The sequence below is a fragment of the Manis javanica genome, chromosome 2 (genome assembly GCF_040802235.1).
Source record: "Manis javanica isolate MJ-LG chromosome 2, MJ_LKY, whole genome shotgun sequence".
Lineage (NCBI taxonomy): Eukaryota > Metazoa > Chordata > Mammalia > Pholidota > Manidae > Manis > Manis javanica.
This window is the reverse complement of record NC_133157.1, coordinates 42,548,260-42,566,216: the sequence shown is the minus strand read 5'-3', so window position 1 is coordinate 42,566,216 and position 17,957 is coordinate 42,548,260. Positions and strand designations below refer to the sequence as shown.

General features: G+C 38.1%; 1 protein-coding gene across 2 annotated transcripts in view; it reads right to left on the bottom strand.

Moving 5' to 3' along the window:
* Positions 1-17,930, bottom strand: part of PLAA (phospholipase A2 activating protein) — a 41,418-nt gene extending 23,488 nt beyond the window's left edge. The window contains exons 1-2 of one of the 2 annotated variants that reach the window (XM_073228415.1): positions 16,845-17,930; positions 10,807-11,000 (exon numbers count right to left, since the gene is read on the bottom strand). In XM_073228415.1, the coding sequence (XP_073084516.1) occupies positions 10,807-11,000; positions 16,845-17,209 (559 nt within the window). In that variant the 5' untranslated portion in view covers positions 17,210-17,930. The remainder of the gene's footprint in view (positions 1-10,806; positions 11,001-16,844) is intronic. The other variant, XM_037020541.2, reaches the window with a different exon arrangement.
* Positions 17,931-17,957: the final 27 nt, after the last annotated feature.

Here is a 17,957-nt window from a genome sequence, read left to right as displayed (position 1 = left end):
AACAGCCATCTGACAAAATCTCCATCATGGAAGAGAAAAACCAAAACAAAGAAACAGAAAAATGAGGTGGAAAGGGTTAGGCAATTCAGAAGAAATAAATCCAATTTCAAGAAGCAGAAAAAAACTTCAATGCTATATTTGCAAACTGATGAAATATTATTTAAAAAGGACTGATGAGAGAACAAGAAGAATAAAATCTAGAAATAGAAGAACTGAAAAAATGTAACTAGGAAAAAAAAATCATCTCTGTGGTGAATTAGACCAAATAGACAAGACATGAGAAATAAGAAAAGTTAAAAGTTAGAAAATAATTTCAGAATGTTTACTACACTAATAAGGGATTCCAGAGAGAGAGAATAGGGAAGGGAAAGGGAGAAGAGGGCAGCAAGGACAAAGAAACAGTACAAGATTTCCAGAAGTAAAGGACGTGAATGTCTAGACTGAATGAACTCACAAAAGTGCATGATGAAAGGCACTTCAGAAACCGACAGGGATGCACTGTGAAACTTTATAACATCAGAAATAGAGAAGATCCTAAAAGGTTGGGAGAGGACCAGAAGAATGTCCCATAGAAAAGATGGAGAATCAGAACAGCATCAAACTTTTTAATAACACCATACACTATAAGACAGTAGAGCTATGCCTTCAAAATTCTGAGATTAAATGGTTTTAACATAGGATTCCACATCTAGCCAAATTAACAATCAAATATAAAGGTAGCATAGCCATTTTTGGTATACAAACATAAAATATATTTAACTCTTATGTTACAGATTTCTTAGAAAACCATAATAGCTGTGATACTAAAATGATAAAATCCAGAATGACAAAAATGTGAGATAGAGAAAGTAGATTAACAGAGGGGAATCCACAGTAGACATCGGCCCAGGAAGCACCAATGCAGGAGGCTAGGTTTCAAGAAGGAAACTTCCAGAAAAAACATGGAAGAGGTAAATATTTTAATGTGTGTGGTAGCCATTAGTTATATTTATCAAATATTCTCTCCTCTTCACCTTCTAAGCAAACATAGATTGAAATCCCAGTTCCTTTGGCTTCAGGTATATGCCACGTGACCTGTTCTGGCATTGAAAAATGAGCAGACATGTTATTTCCAGGTAGAAGCTTTAAGGAAGGTACACAATTAAGTCCAGTTCCCTCGCTGCTGCTCCAATGTCTGTGAAAGCACAGGGATCTGGATCCCTGAGTAATTACAAGGGGCAGAGCTCCCTGCTGCACTGCACTGGGTCTGTTAGAAGAAAAGAAAACTTTCATTGTGTTTAAGCCTCTGAGATTCTGGAGTTACGTTACCACATTGTCACCTACCTTACCTGACTGATTCAGAGATTGGTAGCACACATGAGGCACTGCTGAAACAAAAATCTTAAATGTATGGCACTGACTTAATGGGCAAGTAATGAGAAGACTGTAATCAGAGAATGGAAGGCTGGGGATACAGAGTTTGGAATATTCGGTAAAACTGCTGCAAGCAATAACCCAGGACATGATAAACTTGTATCTCTAAAGAAAGAGGTTGGAAAATGAGTGATAGGTGTCAGTCACTATCAGCTACATTTGACTAAGTACAAAAAGAATAAAGAGAGATCGAGAAACAGCTGGTTCTCAAGCAAGCAGAAAAAAAGTTCAGAAGCTTAGGAACTTGCAGGGTTGGAAGAGCCAACTGCTTGTCAACCCCAAATGATAAAATACAAACTTGAGAAGGCTTTTCAACAAGGACAACTGAAACTTAGACATGTTAGAGGAACAAACAAAAAACACTGCTTTTAATTTTTGTCTTATTATATATAATATATGTATTTATGGAAGTCACTTAAAATTTTTCCTGGAACACAGCAGGTAACAAAGTTTGGGGAATGTTTATAAAAATGTAATCAATGCATACTTTCTAAATTACACCTTTATCAAAGTAAAAAATTAACCTAAGACTCAGAAAAGCACAAAATGATATATGCACAAGCCATTTATTATGGCACTATGTGTGACAGAAAAAGGCTGGAAACTCATATGTCCATCAATAGGTGACTGGGTGAATAAGCTAAGTAGCTATGATACAGCCACACTGACGTATAACACCACTATAAAAATGAAGATTTCTATATACTGTAATGAAGTATTCTCTCTTCCAGGATATTATCAAGCAAAAAAAGCAAGGGCAGAAAACTGAATATATTATGTACTTTCAAAGAGAAAGAAAAAACATACATATTTGTTGTATATTTATAAAAAAATTAAGATAATACTAATAAAAAATATAAGGAAAAGATGGTGCAGGAGGGCAATACAGATAGAACCTAGAATTCTCTGTACCTTACTGGGTAGTTTTTCCTTTGAAACTATATATGTTTTATATAATTATAAAACAAAATTAAGTTTTAAGATATCCTAGTGAGAACCATTACAGCACAAATAGAGGTTTCAAAATAGTTTCAGACTAAAGATCAAACAATGGGCTTCTTGGTGAAATAGTTGATTTCAGTCCGGAACAAGAAATGCATAAAGTGAATCTGGAACATTCTATAATACAAAAAAGCAAGGAAGACTACTGAAGGTCTTTTTCTTTTTCTATTCTTTTTTTTTGGTATCATTAATATACACATACATGAACAACACTGTGGTTAACTAGCCTCCCCCCATTATCAAGTCCCCACCATATACCCCATTACAGTCACTGTCCGTCAGCGTAGTAAGATACTACAGAATCACTACTTGTCTTCTTTGTGCTATTGCCTTCCCTGTGCCCACCCCTACATTATGTGTGCTAATCATAATGCCCCTTTTTCCCCTTATCCATTCCTTCCCATGCATCCTCCCCAGTACCTTTCCCTTTGGTAACTGTTAGTCCATTCTTGGGTTCTGTGAGTCTGCTACTCTTTTGTCCTTCAGTTTTTCTTTGTTCTTATACTCCACAGATAAGTGAAATCATTTGATACTTGTCTTTCTCCGCCTGGCTTATTTCACTGAGCATAATACCCTCTAGCTCTATCCATGTTGTTGCAAATGGTAGGATTTGTTTTCTTCTTATGGCTGAATAGTATTCCATTGTGTATATGTACCACATCTTCTTTATCCATTCATCTGCTGATGGAGACTTAGGTTGCTTCCATTTCTTGGCTATTGAAACTAGTGCTGTGATAAACATCGGGTGCATATGTCTTTTTCAAACTGGGCTCCTGTATTGTTAGGGTAAATCCCTACGAATGGAATTAGTGGGTCAAACGGTATTGCTATTTTGAGTTTTTTGAGGAATGAACCTCCATACTGCTTTCCACAATCGTTGATCTAATTTACATTCCCAACAACAGAGTAGTAGGGTTCCCCTTTCTCCACATCTTCAACAACATTTGTTGTTTGTCTTTCAGATGTTGGCCATCCTAACTGGTGTGAGGTGATATCTCATTGTGGTTTTAATTTGCATTTCTCTGATGATTGGTGAAGTGGAGCATCTTATCATGTGCCTGTTGGCCATCTGAATTGCTTCTTTGGAAAAGTGTCTGTTCAGCTCCTCTGTCCATTTTTAATTGGATTATTTACTTTTTTTGTTAAGGTACAAGAGTTCTTTATATATTTTGGATGTCAACCCTTTATCAGATCTGTCATTTATGAATATATTCTCCCATACTGTAGGATGCCTTTTGGTTCAACTGATGGTTCCTTTGCTGTACAGAAGCTTTTTAGTTTGATGTAGTCCCACTTGTTCATTTTTGCTTTTGTTTCCCTTGCCCGTGAAAATATGTTCATGAAGAAGTTGCTTGTGTTTATATTCAAGAGAGCTTTGCCTATATTTTCTTCAAAGAGTTTTATGGTTTCATGACTTACATTCAGGACCTTGATCCATTTTGAGTTTTCTTTTGTGTATGGTGTTAGACAATAATCCAGTTTCATTCTCTTACATGTAGCTGTCCAGTTTTGCCAATACCAGCTGTTGAAGAGGCTGTCATTTCCCCACTGTATATCCATGGCTCCTTTACTGTATATTAATTGACCATATAAGCTTGGGTTAGTATCTGGACTCTCTATTCTGTTCCACTGTCTATGGATCTGTTCTTGTGCCAGTACCAAATTGTCCTGATTACTGTGGCTTTGAAGTAGACCTTGAAGTTGGGAAGCAAGATCCCCTTGCTTTATTCTTCCTTCTCAGGATTGCTTTGGATTTTTGGGTCTTTTGTGGTTCCATATGAATTTTAGGATGATTTTTTCCAGTTTGTTGAAGAATGCTGTCGATATTTTGATAGAGATTACATTGAATCTGTAGATTGCTTTAGGCAGGATGGCCATTTTAACAATATTAATTCTTCCTACTCTGGAGTATGGGATGAATTTCCATTTATTAGTATCCTCTTTAGTTTCTCTCATGAGTGTCTTGTAGTTTACAGGGTATAGGTCTTTCACTTCCTTGGTTAGGTTTATTCCTAAGTGTTTTATTCTCTTTGAAACAATTGTGAATGGAATTGTTTTCCTGATTTCTTTTTCTCCTAGTTCATCATTAGTGTGTAGTAATGCAACAGATTTCTTTTTATTAACTTTGTATCCTGCAACATTGCTGAATTCTGATATTAGTTCAAGTAGTATTGGAGTGGATTCTTTAGGCGTTTTATGTACAACATCATGTCATCTGCAAACAGTGACTGTTTAACTTCTTCTTTACCAATCTGGATGCCTTTTATTTTTTTGTGTTGTCTGATTGTGGTGGCTAGGACCTCCAGGGAGAGTGGGCATCTTTGTCTTTCTCCCTATCTTAAAGGGAAAGCTTTCATCTTCTTGCTGTTAAGTATAATATTGGCTGTGGGATTGTCATATATGGCCTTTATTATGTTGAGGTACTTGCCCTTTATACCCATTTTGTTGAGAACTTTTATCATGAATGATGTTGAATTTTGTTGAATGCTTTTTCAGCATCTATGGAGATGATCATGTGGTTTATGTCCTTCTTTCTGTTGATGTGGTGGATGATGTTGATGGATTTTCAAATGTTGTACCATCCTTGCATCTGTGGGATGAACCCCACTTGATCATGATGGATGATCTTTTTGATGTATTTTTGTATTCGGTTTGCTAATATTTTGTTGAGTGTTTTTGCATCTATGTTCATCAGGGATATTGGTCTGTAATTTTCTTTTTTTGTGGTGTCTTTGCCTGGTTTTGGTATTAGAGTAATGTTGGACTCATAGAATGAGTTTGGGAGTATTGCCTCCCCTTCTACTTTTTGGAAAACTTTAAGGAGAATGGGTATTATGTCTTCTCTAAATGTCTGATAAAACTCAGCTGTGAATCTATCTGTTACAGGGATTTGTTCTCGGGTAGTTTTTTATTTCCGATTCAATTTAATTGCTGGTAATTGGTCTGTTTAGATATTCTGTTTCTTCCTAGGTCAGTCTTGGAAGGTTGTATTTTTCTAGAAAGTTGTCCATTTCTTCTACATTATCCAGTTTGCTAACATATAGATTTTCATAGTATTCTCTAATAATTCTTGTATTCCTGTGGTGTCCGTCATGATTTTTCCTTTCTCATTTCTGATTCTGTTTAGGTGCATAGATTCTCTTTTTTTCCTAATAAGTCAGGTTAAGGGTTTATCTATTTTGTTTATTTTCTCAAAGAACCAGCTCTTGGTTTCATTAATTTTTTTCTATTCTTTTATTCTCAATTTTATTATTTCTTCTCTGATCTTTATTATGTCCCTCCTTCTGCTGACACTGGGCTTCATTTTTTCTTCTTTTTCCAGTTTCAATAATTGTGACTTTAGACTATTCATTTGGGATTGTTCTTCCTTCTTTAAATAGGCCTAGATTGCTATATACTTTCCTCTTTGAACTGCCTTCACTGCATCCCCACAGAAGTTGGGCGTTGCACTGTTGTTTTCATTTGTCTCCATATATTGCTTGATCTTGTTTTAATCTGGACTTTAATCCATTCATTATTCAGGAGGATGTTGTAAGCCTCCATGTGTTTGTGAGCCTTTTTGTTTTCTTTTTACAATTTATTCTAGTTTTATACCCTTGTGATCTGAGAAGTTGGTTGGTACAATTTCAATCTTTTTGAATTTACTGAGGTTCTTTTTTTGGGCTTCTATGTGGTCTATTCTTGAAAATATTCCATGTGCACCTGAAAAGAATGTGTATCCTGTTGCTTTTGGGTGGAGAGTTCTGTAGATGTCTGTTAGGTCCATCTGTTCTAATGTGTTGTTCAGTGCCTCTGGGTCCTTACTTATTTTCTGTCTGGTTGATCTGTCCTTTGGAGTGAGTGGAGTGTTGAAGTCTCCTAGAATGAATGCATTGCATTCTATTTTCCCCTTTTAATTCTGTTACTATTTGTTTCACATATATAGGTGCTCCTGTGTTGGGTGCATAGATATTTATAACGGTTATATTCTCTAGTTGGATTGACCCCTTTATTATCATGTAATGTTCTTCTTTGTCTCTTGTGACTTTGTTTTGACGTCTTTTTTGTCTGATACAAGTACTGTAGCACCTGCTTTTTTCTCCCTGTTAGTTGCAGGAAATATCTTTTTCCATCCCTTCACTTTTAGTCTGTGTATCTCTTTGGGTTTGAAGTGAGTCTCTTGTAGGCAGCATATAGTTGGGTCTTGTTTTTTTTTATCCATTCAGTGGATTGGTGCTTTCAGACCATTTACATTTAGGGTGATTATCGATAGGTATGTACTCATTGCTACGGCAGGCATTAGATTTGTGGTTACCAAAGATTCAAGGGTAACTTCCTTACTATCTAAGAGCCTAACTTAACTCACTTAGTATGTGATTACAAACACAATCTAAAGGTTCTTTTTCCCCCCCTCCTATTCTTCCTCCTCTGTTCTTTATATATTAGGTATCGTGTTTGGTACTCTTTGTCTATCCCATTTTATTACCTCTGGTGACAGCTACTTAACCTTAGGAACACTTCCATCTATAGCAGTCCCTCCAAAATAGACTGTAGAGATGGTTTGTGGGAGCTAAGTTCTCTCAGCCTTTGCTTATAAGGAAATTTTTAATTCCCCCCTTCAAATTTAAATAATAATCTTGCCAGATAGAGTATTCTTGGTTTGAGGCCCTTCTGCTTCATTGCATTATATATATCATGCCACTCCCTTCTGGCCTGTAAGGTTTCTGCTGAAAAGTCTGATGATAGCCTGATGGGTTTTCCTTTATATGTGATCTTATTTCTCTCTCTGGTTGCTTTTAATAGTCTGTCCTTATCCTTGATCTTTACCATTTTAATTATGTGTCTCGGTGTTGTCCTCCTTGGGTCCCTTGTTTTGGGAGATCTGTGAACCTGCATGGCCTGAGAGACTAACTCCTTCCCCAGATTGGGGCAGTTTTCAGCAATTAATCCCTCAAAGACACTTTCTCTCTCTTTTTCTCTCTCTTCTTCTTCTGCTACCCCTGTAATAAGAATATTGCTCCGTTCAGATTGGCAACACAGTTCTCTCAGTATTCTTTCATTCCTAGAGGTCCTTTTTTCTTTCTGTGCCTCAACTTTTTTGAATTCCTTCCTCTTCCCTAATTTCTATTTCATTTATCGTCTCCTCCACTGTATCTAATCTGCCTTTATTACCCTCCATTGTGTTATTCAATGATTGGATCTCCATCCTAAATTCGTTCATGAGTTCTTGAATATTTTTCTCTACTTCCATGAGCATGTTAATGATTTTTATTTTGAAATCTCTTTCAGGCAGATTCATGAGGTCAATTTCATTTGCATCTTTCTTAGGTATATTCATAATTTTGCCTTGAACCAGTTTCCTTTGTTGTTTCGTAATTTGTCTGTGGTACCCTCTATTTCCTAGAAGCTCTACTCTCTGCTGCTGCTCAGCCCCTGGAGCAACGTTGGGGCACATAAGGGAGCAGTGTTGGTGCCTGGGGTGAGGAAAGAGCTGTTTTCTGTCTCCTGGCTGCTACGCCTTTCTCCACTGCCAGAACCAGTGGGTCGAACACACAGATGTAAGCCTCTATGCTTTGTGTGTGTAGCTGCCATAGGCATAGACAAGTCTTCCCTCTGGCTGGCCTGATGCCAGGGCAGGGGGTGCTGGTTTCCAAGCCTGAGCCAGGTGCATGCTAGCTGGGAAGAAGATACAGCAGGCTGCATATCACAGTGGGGGGCCTTGGAGGTGTGTAGCCAGTCAAGGGGATGAAGCCCCTGAAGGTCGTTTAAGCTCATAACCTGCTGGGCAGAGTGCACCCGGACAATTTTGTCTCCCTGTCCTTTCTCCTGAGCAGTAAGCTCTGTGCAATCCTTGCCCCTTTAGCAGCCCTCTCGCTTTTAGGAAGTTTCTGACTGCCCACCCAGATCAGCAGGATATGAATCCCTGTTTTCCACAAGCAGCTGGAATCTCCGTCTCTCCAGATATTCCTCCTGTCTTAGCTTTCCAACCCCACTAAATCATCAGAGCACCATGCAATGTAGTTTTGTGCTCCCAGAGCAGATATCCAGGGCTAGGTGTTCAGCAATCCCAGGCCTCCACTCCCTCCCTGCTCTGTTTCTTTTCCTCCCGCAGGTGAGCTGAGGTGGGGGAAGGGTTTGGGCCCTGCCAGGTCACAGCTTTATTACGTTATCCTGTTCTGTGAGGTCTGCTCTTTTCTCCGGGTGTGTGCAGTCTGGTGCAGCCTTCTTTCCTGTTGCTCTTTCAGGATTAGTTGTATTAATTATATTTTTGTATTATATGTGGTTTTAGGAGGTGGTCTCTGTCTCACCTCTCATGCCACCATCTTTAATCCAACCGTATATACTGAAGTTCTTAAAAAGGCCACTGAAGCCAGTTTAGTGTCCAATGGCCAAATATGTGATAGTTTGAGAATCAAGAAGAAAAAAGATGTTAGGAAACCAACTCATTCTGAAATGCAGCAAAAGAGGTGGGAGAGTGGGCAAGACAAACACTTATCCTGTCTTCTAGGTATAGTGTCACATGATAACCAAAGAGATGATGTTGGAAAAATCCATATAGAAAAATACTAGCTATTAAATTAAGAAATAATGGCAGAATTAGAATGCAATCATTTTGCAGATCTTAATGAAATATTTAGATCACTTAATGATCATTAGCAGGGGTTAGAAATCATTATATAAAAGGCTGATGGGATTTTATAATGAATGAAATACTCACACTGAATCCACTGATCAATCTTAACATCACAAAAAGACATTTTATGTGTCTCCTGATATGCTACAGCAGAAAGTACACAATACTATCTATAAAGTGTTCTGGCCAAAAACTTGAATCTGAATCTGATCAAACTTTTAGATCTAATAGTTTACAAGACATACAGGGGACTGAGGAACATGTTACAGGAAATAATGAAGTTTTATTCAACAAAGTTTAGATTGTAGGAAATTCTATAGATAAAATAAGCTGGTTTCAAATACAGAAGGGAAAGACAGGAAAGAAACCAACAGATTAAAAGATGTGAACCTTGTTTGGGTCACAATTCAAATAAACTAAAAAAAAAAATCATTTATGAGACAAATGAGTAAATTTCAACATTCATTGGATATTTGATAATAAGACAGTAGAGTTTTTGTTTTAGATGCAATGACTTTTCTTTTTTTTAAGAGAATCCTTGTCTTTTAGAGGGTCAGCAAACAAAGGCCTGTTTTTGTACAGTATACAAACTAAGAATGATTTTTATGTTTTTAAGAGGATGAGGAAAATAAAACCCTAAAGATACCTCCATCTATGTGAAAATTATATGATATTCAAATTTCAGTGCCCATAAATAGAGGTTTATTGCAACTCAAATATACTCATTCCTTTATGTATTATCAGCGGCTGCTTTTGCACACAATGGTAGACTTGAGTAGTTATGAGAGCAACCACATGGCCAGCAAAGCCTAAAACATTTACTATCTGGCCCTATACACAAAGTTTGCCAAACTCTATCTTAGAGCTACATATTGAAGTACTTACAAATTAAAATCATACTGGAAATTTCCTTTAAAATAAAGTTGTAGAAGAGGAAGAAAGTCAAACAAGATAGACCATGTGTTGAAAATCCCTGAAGCTACTAAATCCTTGGGTAGAAGAGATCATTATTGTCTTTTATATATATTTATATATAATTCATTTAAAAACACTGTCTCTATTTTGTATACATTTGAACAATTTCTTTAATAAAAAAACTATTGCTCTTTATTGATTTCACAAAAATACACAGAAAACATTTACAAACTCTTTAAATGAAGTTTTAAGTATTTATAGGCCATACTATTTGTTTACACATATGCCAAACTATTCCAGATACACAAAAATAAAAAGCACACATACTGCACTGATTAAGCATACCATTTAACAACAAAAATCTTTGCATTGATTGAGCATATCATTTAATAACAAATAACTGTTAAGCCATACACAAATCCAGGAATATCAGATAATCAGAAATACATACAAATCAAGGAAAATTATATTCAAAAGTATTACTCTTCAATAAAGATGCCAGAGCTCTAAAAACATTTTCCCTCTGGGTCTTTAATATGCTGCATAAATACAGACATAAACAGCAGAAGAAAACAGTTAAAAAACTAAAATCACAAAGTATATTAAAACTATACAGTGTTTCCTTTATAATGGAATGCTTTACTTTCTACATAATAAGCATGTCAACCTTTACTGATGACAATAAATCTGTGATAGAGAATTTACAAAACAATGATGACCCAAAAATGTTTCCACTATCAAGCCATAGCAATGGGGGAAAAAAAACATAACAAAAACTAGGGAAAATGGATATGTGAATTTTACTTTCAAAAGGATAAAACTTTTTCAAATCGAAAAATTAAAAAAAAAAATATTATACTCACCAGTATTTTTGTGACCTTTTAGTATATAAAGTGGCGCTGGACTCTCCAGTGAGAAAATGCAAATATTATGGTCATTTCCTCCCGTGGCAATTAGTCCATGAGGGTACATGTCATTTGAAGGTATGATGCATACACAAGATACAAAATTGGAGTGGCCACTCATACAGTGCATTTCTGTAAAGCCCCTGTTAGGACTGGAAAGATATAAGGATAAGATATACATTTGTCCCTGACTTAGCATAGTACCCTAAGTTTTCAAAGGACTCATTTTCTTTTAGTGTCTAGGTTGAATGTAGGAGTATATACTATTTTAAGAAATCTATTGTTTTAAATGAAATGTTAAATAGCTAATTTACATCAGATTAGGAGAAGTTTAATAGCTTTTCATTTTTAAGAGTACATTAACAGAAAGAACAAGAAACGAAAGGGAAGGAAACAAGTATCAGTAAGTGGCTTTTTCTCATCTTTCATCTTAATTTCTGCTCATCAGTGATTCTCATCCCTGGTGAACATTCATGGAATTAGGATAATAGAATCCACTACCACAGCCTTAAATATAGTGAGGACATTTTGTCACTATGAAACATTGACTTAATACCCATTAGCATAGTATCTGTACCTAAATAGCTCAACTATCAATCATTTTCAACATGCAGACTAAAGGAAGGAATACAGAGATACATAAATGACTGCTCTAGGGACACAGAATATTAATATTTGCCTTGGGATTAGAATGATTACCAATTTGTTACATACATCAGTCACTCAGCAAGCATCACTGTCTTACAGAACAAGTCAAACAATAAATTACGATATATTATGTGGAAGGTAGTAAGTCAGCTGTGAGAGGGAGATCAAGAATTAAAATCCCTTACTCAAGCTAAATCAATGAGTTTGCAGTCCAGCTGAAGCAGGTAAGACAAGAGCACATAAAGAGATGAAACTTCCAGATAGACATCAAACACACTCTTCTCTTTTTGCTCCCTTCCCAAACACACCAATAAAACAATATACATGAAAGTATATTTGTGTGTGTGTACACACATCTAAGAAAGGCATAAACCCACACGGCCAGGGAGAATGAGAAAAAAAGGAACAAGAATATAATTCTGAATACTGCAAAAGCTAACAGTAAAGTAGTAAAGGTAGGAAACCTGAAAAAAATGAATTTGAAGCAGGCATCAGGGGAAGCAGAGGACCAATTCATCAACGAATCTCCCCCCAAATCTCAAGAATTAGCAGCATAATTACCTCTAGAAATGGAAACAAAAGAAGTTAGGAACAAGGATAAGAAGACTACTTGAAAGTCTTCAGAATTAGTCAGAAGCTGAATTATGAGAAAACAACCCTTCAAAAGAAGGCATTTGGTAACAGCTATCTGTAATTTGCTCTCTTTATTTTCGTGGTTTTTAATGTGGTTTAGAAACCACTTTATCAATAAGCCCAAAGAAACTTAAAAGATAGAACATCTTTAAAAATCTACATTTTATAAACCACTAAATCTACCTATGTGTGCTGTTTCCCTTAGCACTTCCCTGTAGACATGTTAGTGTGTATCATCCATAGCAGTCTGGGAAGTGTTTTATCTTCCCAAGTTCCTAGCACAATATTCTACATGGTAAGCATTAAATAGTTCCTGAATTGATCAAAAAATACTTTAACTATTAAGAGGGACAAAAAGGCACTAGGCACCCCAGCCAGACAACTACCACTCTTGTACCCATCAAGTCTGAAGTTTTTTTCTTTAGAAAAGCTTAAAGTCTTTGACTGGGAGTGTGTGTGGTGGGGGCGTGGGGGGATGTCAGGGAGGGACAACAAGTTATAGTTGAGCCTTGGGGTATTAGGAATTATGTGTGTTCATAATGGAGTCCAAGGCCACCAAAGACAAAACTGAGGAAGCCAGGCAGTCATTCTCTGGGCAGGAAACCAGCCCAGTAAAATGGTCCAGCCACAAAAGCCCACAGTGAAGCTCACAGACAACAAACTCCACCCATAAGCACAGTTTCAGAGCTTTTTAGTTCTCCACCCTCAACACTGAGCCCAGAAAAGGATACCAGACATCTAGGGGAAGCCTTCTCTAGCACCAAACACAGGGAGAAGATTTAAAAAGGCAATTTGGAGGCAAAAGACCACTAAAGAGAAAATAACTTAAAAATAAAAAATCATTACCATGCTTAGAGATATAAGGGAAGATGCTGCAACCATGAAAAATGTAACTTCACAAAAAGGCAATTTCTAAGAAAGAATGGAAGAGAGAGTGACTGAAAGAGAAATAAAAAAGAAATTTTTAGAAAAAGTTCAATATCTGAATAAAAAGTTCCAGAAAAGAGGACAGAAAAAATGGAGAGGAAGAAACCAAATAATAAATTTAGGAAAAATCTCCCAGAATTATGGACATGAGTTTTAGTATTTAAAGGTCCCACTAATGACCTCGAACAATGGATGAATATAAACTGCCTTCCAGAAAGGAAAAAAATATAACAGATCAAGAGTCAGAATGGCTTTGGACTTCTCAATATTGCACTAGAGGATGGAATACAATGGAGCAATGGCTTCAAAATTCTGAAGGAAAACTAGAATGCTACAAACATTTTAATTATTATTCAAGTAGCAAGGTAAAATAAAATCATGAGTTTTCAAACTTTCAAAGTCTTAATACATTTCTTATCAATGCACTGTATTTCAGATAGCTCCTGGAGGATGTGCTCCAATAAAGTATCAAGGAAGAAAACCAAGAAAGAGAAAGTAAAAGATACTGAGAACAGAAATCCAACAATAGAGGTCTACAAGGGAATTGTGGAAATGACAGTGAAGGAAGATCCCAGCATTAATGTGTACCATGAGCAATATATAGACCAGGTCAGAAAATGTTCACTGTCAAGAAGATGAAACTGAAATATTCAGTGTGTCTAAAGGTCTTAAGAGGAGATTCAGACAATTAGCAAATGACTTGAATTAGTGATAAATACACTGAAAATTAGAGAAATGAAAAACTTAGAAACAAGGCAGTTATTAGCTATAGGGAGATAAGATTAAAGAAAAGTTATAATTTACTTCATGGCTCAGGTGTAGATGGACTGTGTACTGTGGCAAAATACTGAGTTAGTCCAAAATAAATTGTAAGTGTTAGGGCAAAGAAAGGGTATATATGTGATGGGGTTGGTAGAGTATGGAAAAAGAGCTAATGCTCATATTCCGTAATAAGAATAGACAATGCCTAAAATAAAATATTTTAAAAGTAAAAAGAAATAGCAACAAAGCACTTTATATATAGATTGAAGTAAAATACAAAAGCAAGCAGTCAAGAGATGAAAATTTTTTCTCCAAAAAAGGGAAATGGGGGTGTGGGAGGGGAATGGCTCTATTTTCTTAACAAACCCTATACCACTAGTTGACCAAGGACCCAAAGTGCTAAGTGCTAACATGAAGGAGGAGTCACTTCAGCCTTGGCATGGTCAGGGAAGATTTAAGGCATTATGTTAAATCTGAAGTTTTGTCTTTCAAATATGGGTAGTTTTCAAAAGGCAAAGCAATCATTGGTGATAGATTTGGGAAATTCTATTTAATGTGAAGTGGGTTTATAGAGGCCTGTGGCAGTCTGAAAACAACAGCATGTTGACCGGTTCAGTTAAATGTACAGCCAAACAATAATGTCTCTATTTTAGCAGCCTTCAGAAGGTCCAGAGAATTTCTTGGTTTCCAATGGCCTTTGTGAAAGATGAGGTATCTCTTTCTAAGTAATCATTTCTAGAGTTTAGTCCACCCTAGAACAATTCTGTCTCCCTGAAACTAAATCCCCCCATCATTCCAAATCTATCCCTACATCAACTACTCTGATCCAGACCCCTATCAACAATGCACATGGGAACACAATTTTCATTCTTGGCCACAAACATTTTATAGCACTCCAGTACCTTTATATATATATACACACACACACGCACACACACACTATGAAATAGAAATGGTCAGGATATCAATCTTAAGGACACTTTTATAACTATAAAGGTATGGCTGAGACAGTCCAATTGGTGTGCATAAGAGGTTCATCACCCAGTGACTAAGATGCTCTTCCCCGGACAGCAGGAAATGAGAAGTAAAACTCTTATCACTTATCACCCATTATCTAGCCCTGGGCCAGCACAATGCAGGCTCTCCATCAGTGTTAGCCGAGTAACTACATGAATGAATTTCGAGAAACAAAACCAAAAACCAAGTTACATGACAAGAACCCATTTTCAAATGGAGAATGATTTCAGCTTGAGAAAGTTCCCCAAGCTCCTGGTAATACAGCTACTCCAGTGACAGATGCCCTTGTCAATTAAGCACAGGCCTACAAAACATGTCTACATGTAATGACAGGATTCAACTATTACAACAGGTATCCTATAGACACTCCTTACTTCAATATTTATATCCTACCAGGCATATGTTTTCACTGAACTCATTTTTAAAGGTACATGCTTAATTAGGAATTGTACCCAAACACACAAAAAGTTATGCTTTAGTGTTACCCTAAACAGTTTGGAATATTGCAGACTCTTATAATTAAAATAGACCTTTAGAAGACATCTCATACAATTCAATAAGGATGCAAAAGCCTCCAAATAGATCTACTTCGACATTTATCCCTTTCTAATCCATTCTTCACCAGTGGCTAGTAGAAACTTCTCAACAGGTAAAGCAAATTACACTGCTCCCTGCTTGAAACTCCTTGAAGGCTTCTACCTACCATCTCCTTTCTTCAGACCTTCTACCTGGGCATGACCTGGCTCCTGCCAGACTTTAAGACCGGCCCTCACCTCACAGCTCATTCCCTCCTGCACACGGGAAATTTCCCCCTCAATCCTGGACCTCTGTCTTTGCTCCTGCTACTATGGCCTACAGTGCTCTTCCAGGTCAACTCTCCTCATACCTTGCTCCCAAGAACAGCTCCCTCCTGATGCCAACTTTAAAACAAACAAAAGACCTTTCTCAAAAAAAGGGAGGCTTCCTTTAACTTCTCTCTCCACTCAGTTCTGTATTTGTTTTTATCATAGTACACATGCCAATGTGTAATTATATATATGCTTGTTTTCTGATCCAACTTCACTCCCAGACTGTAAGAACGCTCTATAAACACAGAAAACTTGTCTGTCCTCTTATTCTTCTTCAGGATCACAATCAAATAGGAGACACTCAATAAATACTTAACATCTTAATTTATGGTTGGTTAACCACACTCTGGGTGAAACAAACCTCTACTAATGGGAGACTTAATACATAAAGCAACTCACTTCAATTTTTCTTTCTGAACTGAAATCTGTATTCCAGACTGTACATTTCTTGTTACAACAGGCCAAATTAGGGCTGAACCTTTTAACTTGAAACTTAACAGTTTGTTCTGTATTCTTTTCTGGTTATTCTCTCAGGCAATCTTTTTTAAGGCAATGAACTTTCTCTCAAGAAAACGGCACATCCCCACATATCCATACATTTGAGGGGTTTCATCCCCTCCACTCAAGCTTGTCAGATCCCAGATTAAGAACCTCTGATTTACACAACGAGGAGAGGAGCCAATGCAACTTCCAGCAATGTATGAAAAAGGAAATTTAAGGGAAGACTTAAACTGAGCAAATTCTATGAAAAAAAGGACTTACTTTAATTACATGCTTTCACACTGCCTCATTTAGGAGGAGGGTGCACCTGGCGTCAATAAATTTTCAAATCTTAGAGAAATATGGGAAATAATCGTCCAAAAACGTAAGTCCCAAAAGGTAGGAGGTTCGTCCAAGGTCACCCACTCGTTAGTGGTCAGTTAGGGCAAGAAAGTAGGTCTCTGTTTCCCAATCGATGCTCTGTCTACTTAAATCTCACCGGTTTCTTACACTGTGCGACCAGACTGCCAGTGTTCTTAGAATTGGAGGAACGCTCTGACCCGAGGTCAGGCCGGAAAAAAAGAGAGGAGGCAGGACAGAGCAGGAAAGGGTCATTCTTCTCACAGAGTTAGAAAGCTTGCAACACAGCCTGGGCGGGGTCTAGTCGGACTCGCAGCTCACCTGTCTGGGACCCAGAGGCGAGTAGTGCGGTCTCGGGACACCGACACAAAGGCTCCCGCAGGATAGAGGCTGCACACCAGGCCCCGCACGTCCAATTCGTGGCCCGGGAGCGAGCAGCTCAGCCGGTACCTGGCGACACCACTCGCCATGGCCCTAGTCTGTACGGCGCCCGGAATCCGGGCACCGCGCGAGATCGGCTCGCGGGGAAGGCCGGGCGTGCGCCGGCGCGCAGTGAGAGGGGGCTGCAAGTAAGGGGCAGCTGAAGACCGGAAGAGCCTGAGAGCCGGTGCGGAAGGGTGACGGAGAAGAGGAGCGCCGAGCGGGCCGAGTGACACAGCAACCCTGACATACACACCGGAAGTCATCGTCGGCCTCAGCCCGCCATGACGTAGAGTGTGTGCGTCCCGACGGCTGAGGGCGACGCGAATCTCAGACTCGCTTCTCTCCTGCTCTCTGGACAGGCGGCGGAGAAGGAGATACCGCGCCGGGTCCTTCTGCTCGGGAACCCCGGTTCGAGTCCCTTCCAAGCCGCGGTCCTTTCCCAGCCCTGGCCGAACTGTTTCATAAGCGATTGGGTCCAGGACTACAAATCCCAGAATCCCGCACGCCAGTGAGGCGTGAGCCACAGTCACGCTGAATCCGGATATTTTAAATCTTGGGACGTAGGGCTGCTCGCTGTCTTGTGGTTGAGAGATATTGTGCAGACTGTCCTGATTGGGCTGCTTTACCCCGATTTCTTCAAATCTCTGCGTAGTCTCCTGAGATTTTTGACAAACTAAAGTTTTTTTTTATTGAAAACGAGAGCTCCTGGGGTCAGATTGTAAACAGTCGCCTTAAATCCTGTGAAGACTAAACTGAGTTCCTGGTACTTTAAAAATATTGTAATATTTTGTTGAGGAATCATTTAAAGCAAAAAGTTTCTCGTAACTCTGTGTATACACGTGACAAATGTTGGGTCCCCCTCTCATATAAAGGAACTAAGGGAGAAATCTTGATAACGTCAGTAGCTTCTGAGACAACGAAAGGGCTGGTTGAGCGTTTAAAGGTTGTAGGGAAGGAAATTTCTTCATACCCTTACAGGTTTTCTGCTGGGGCTTTGTAACAAAAGATTAA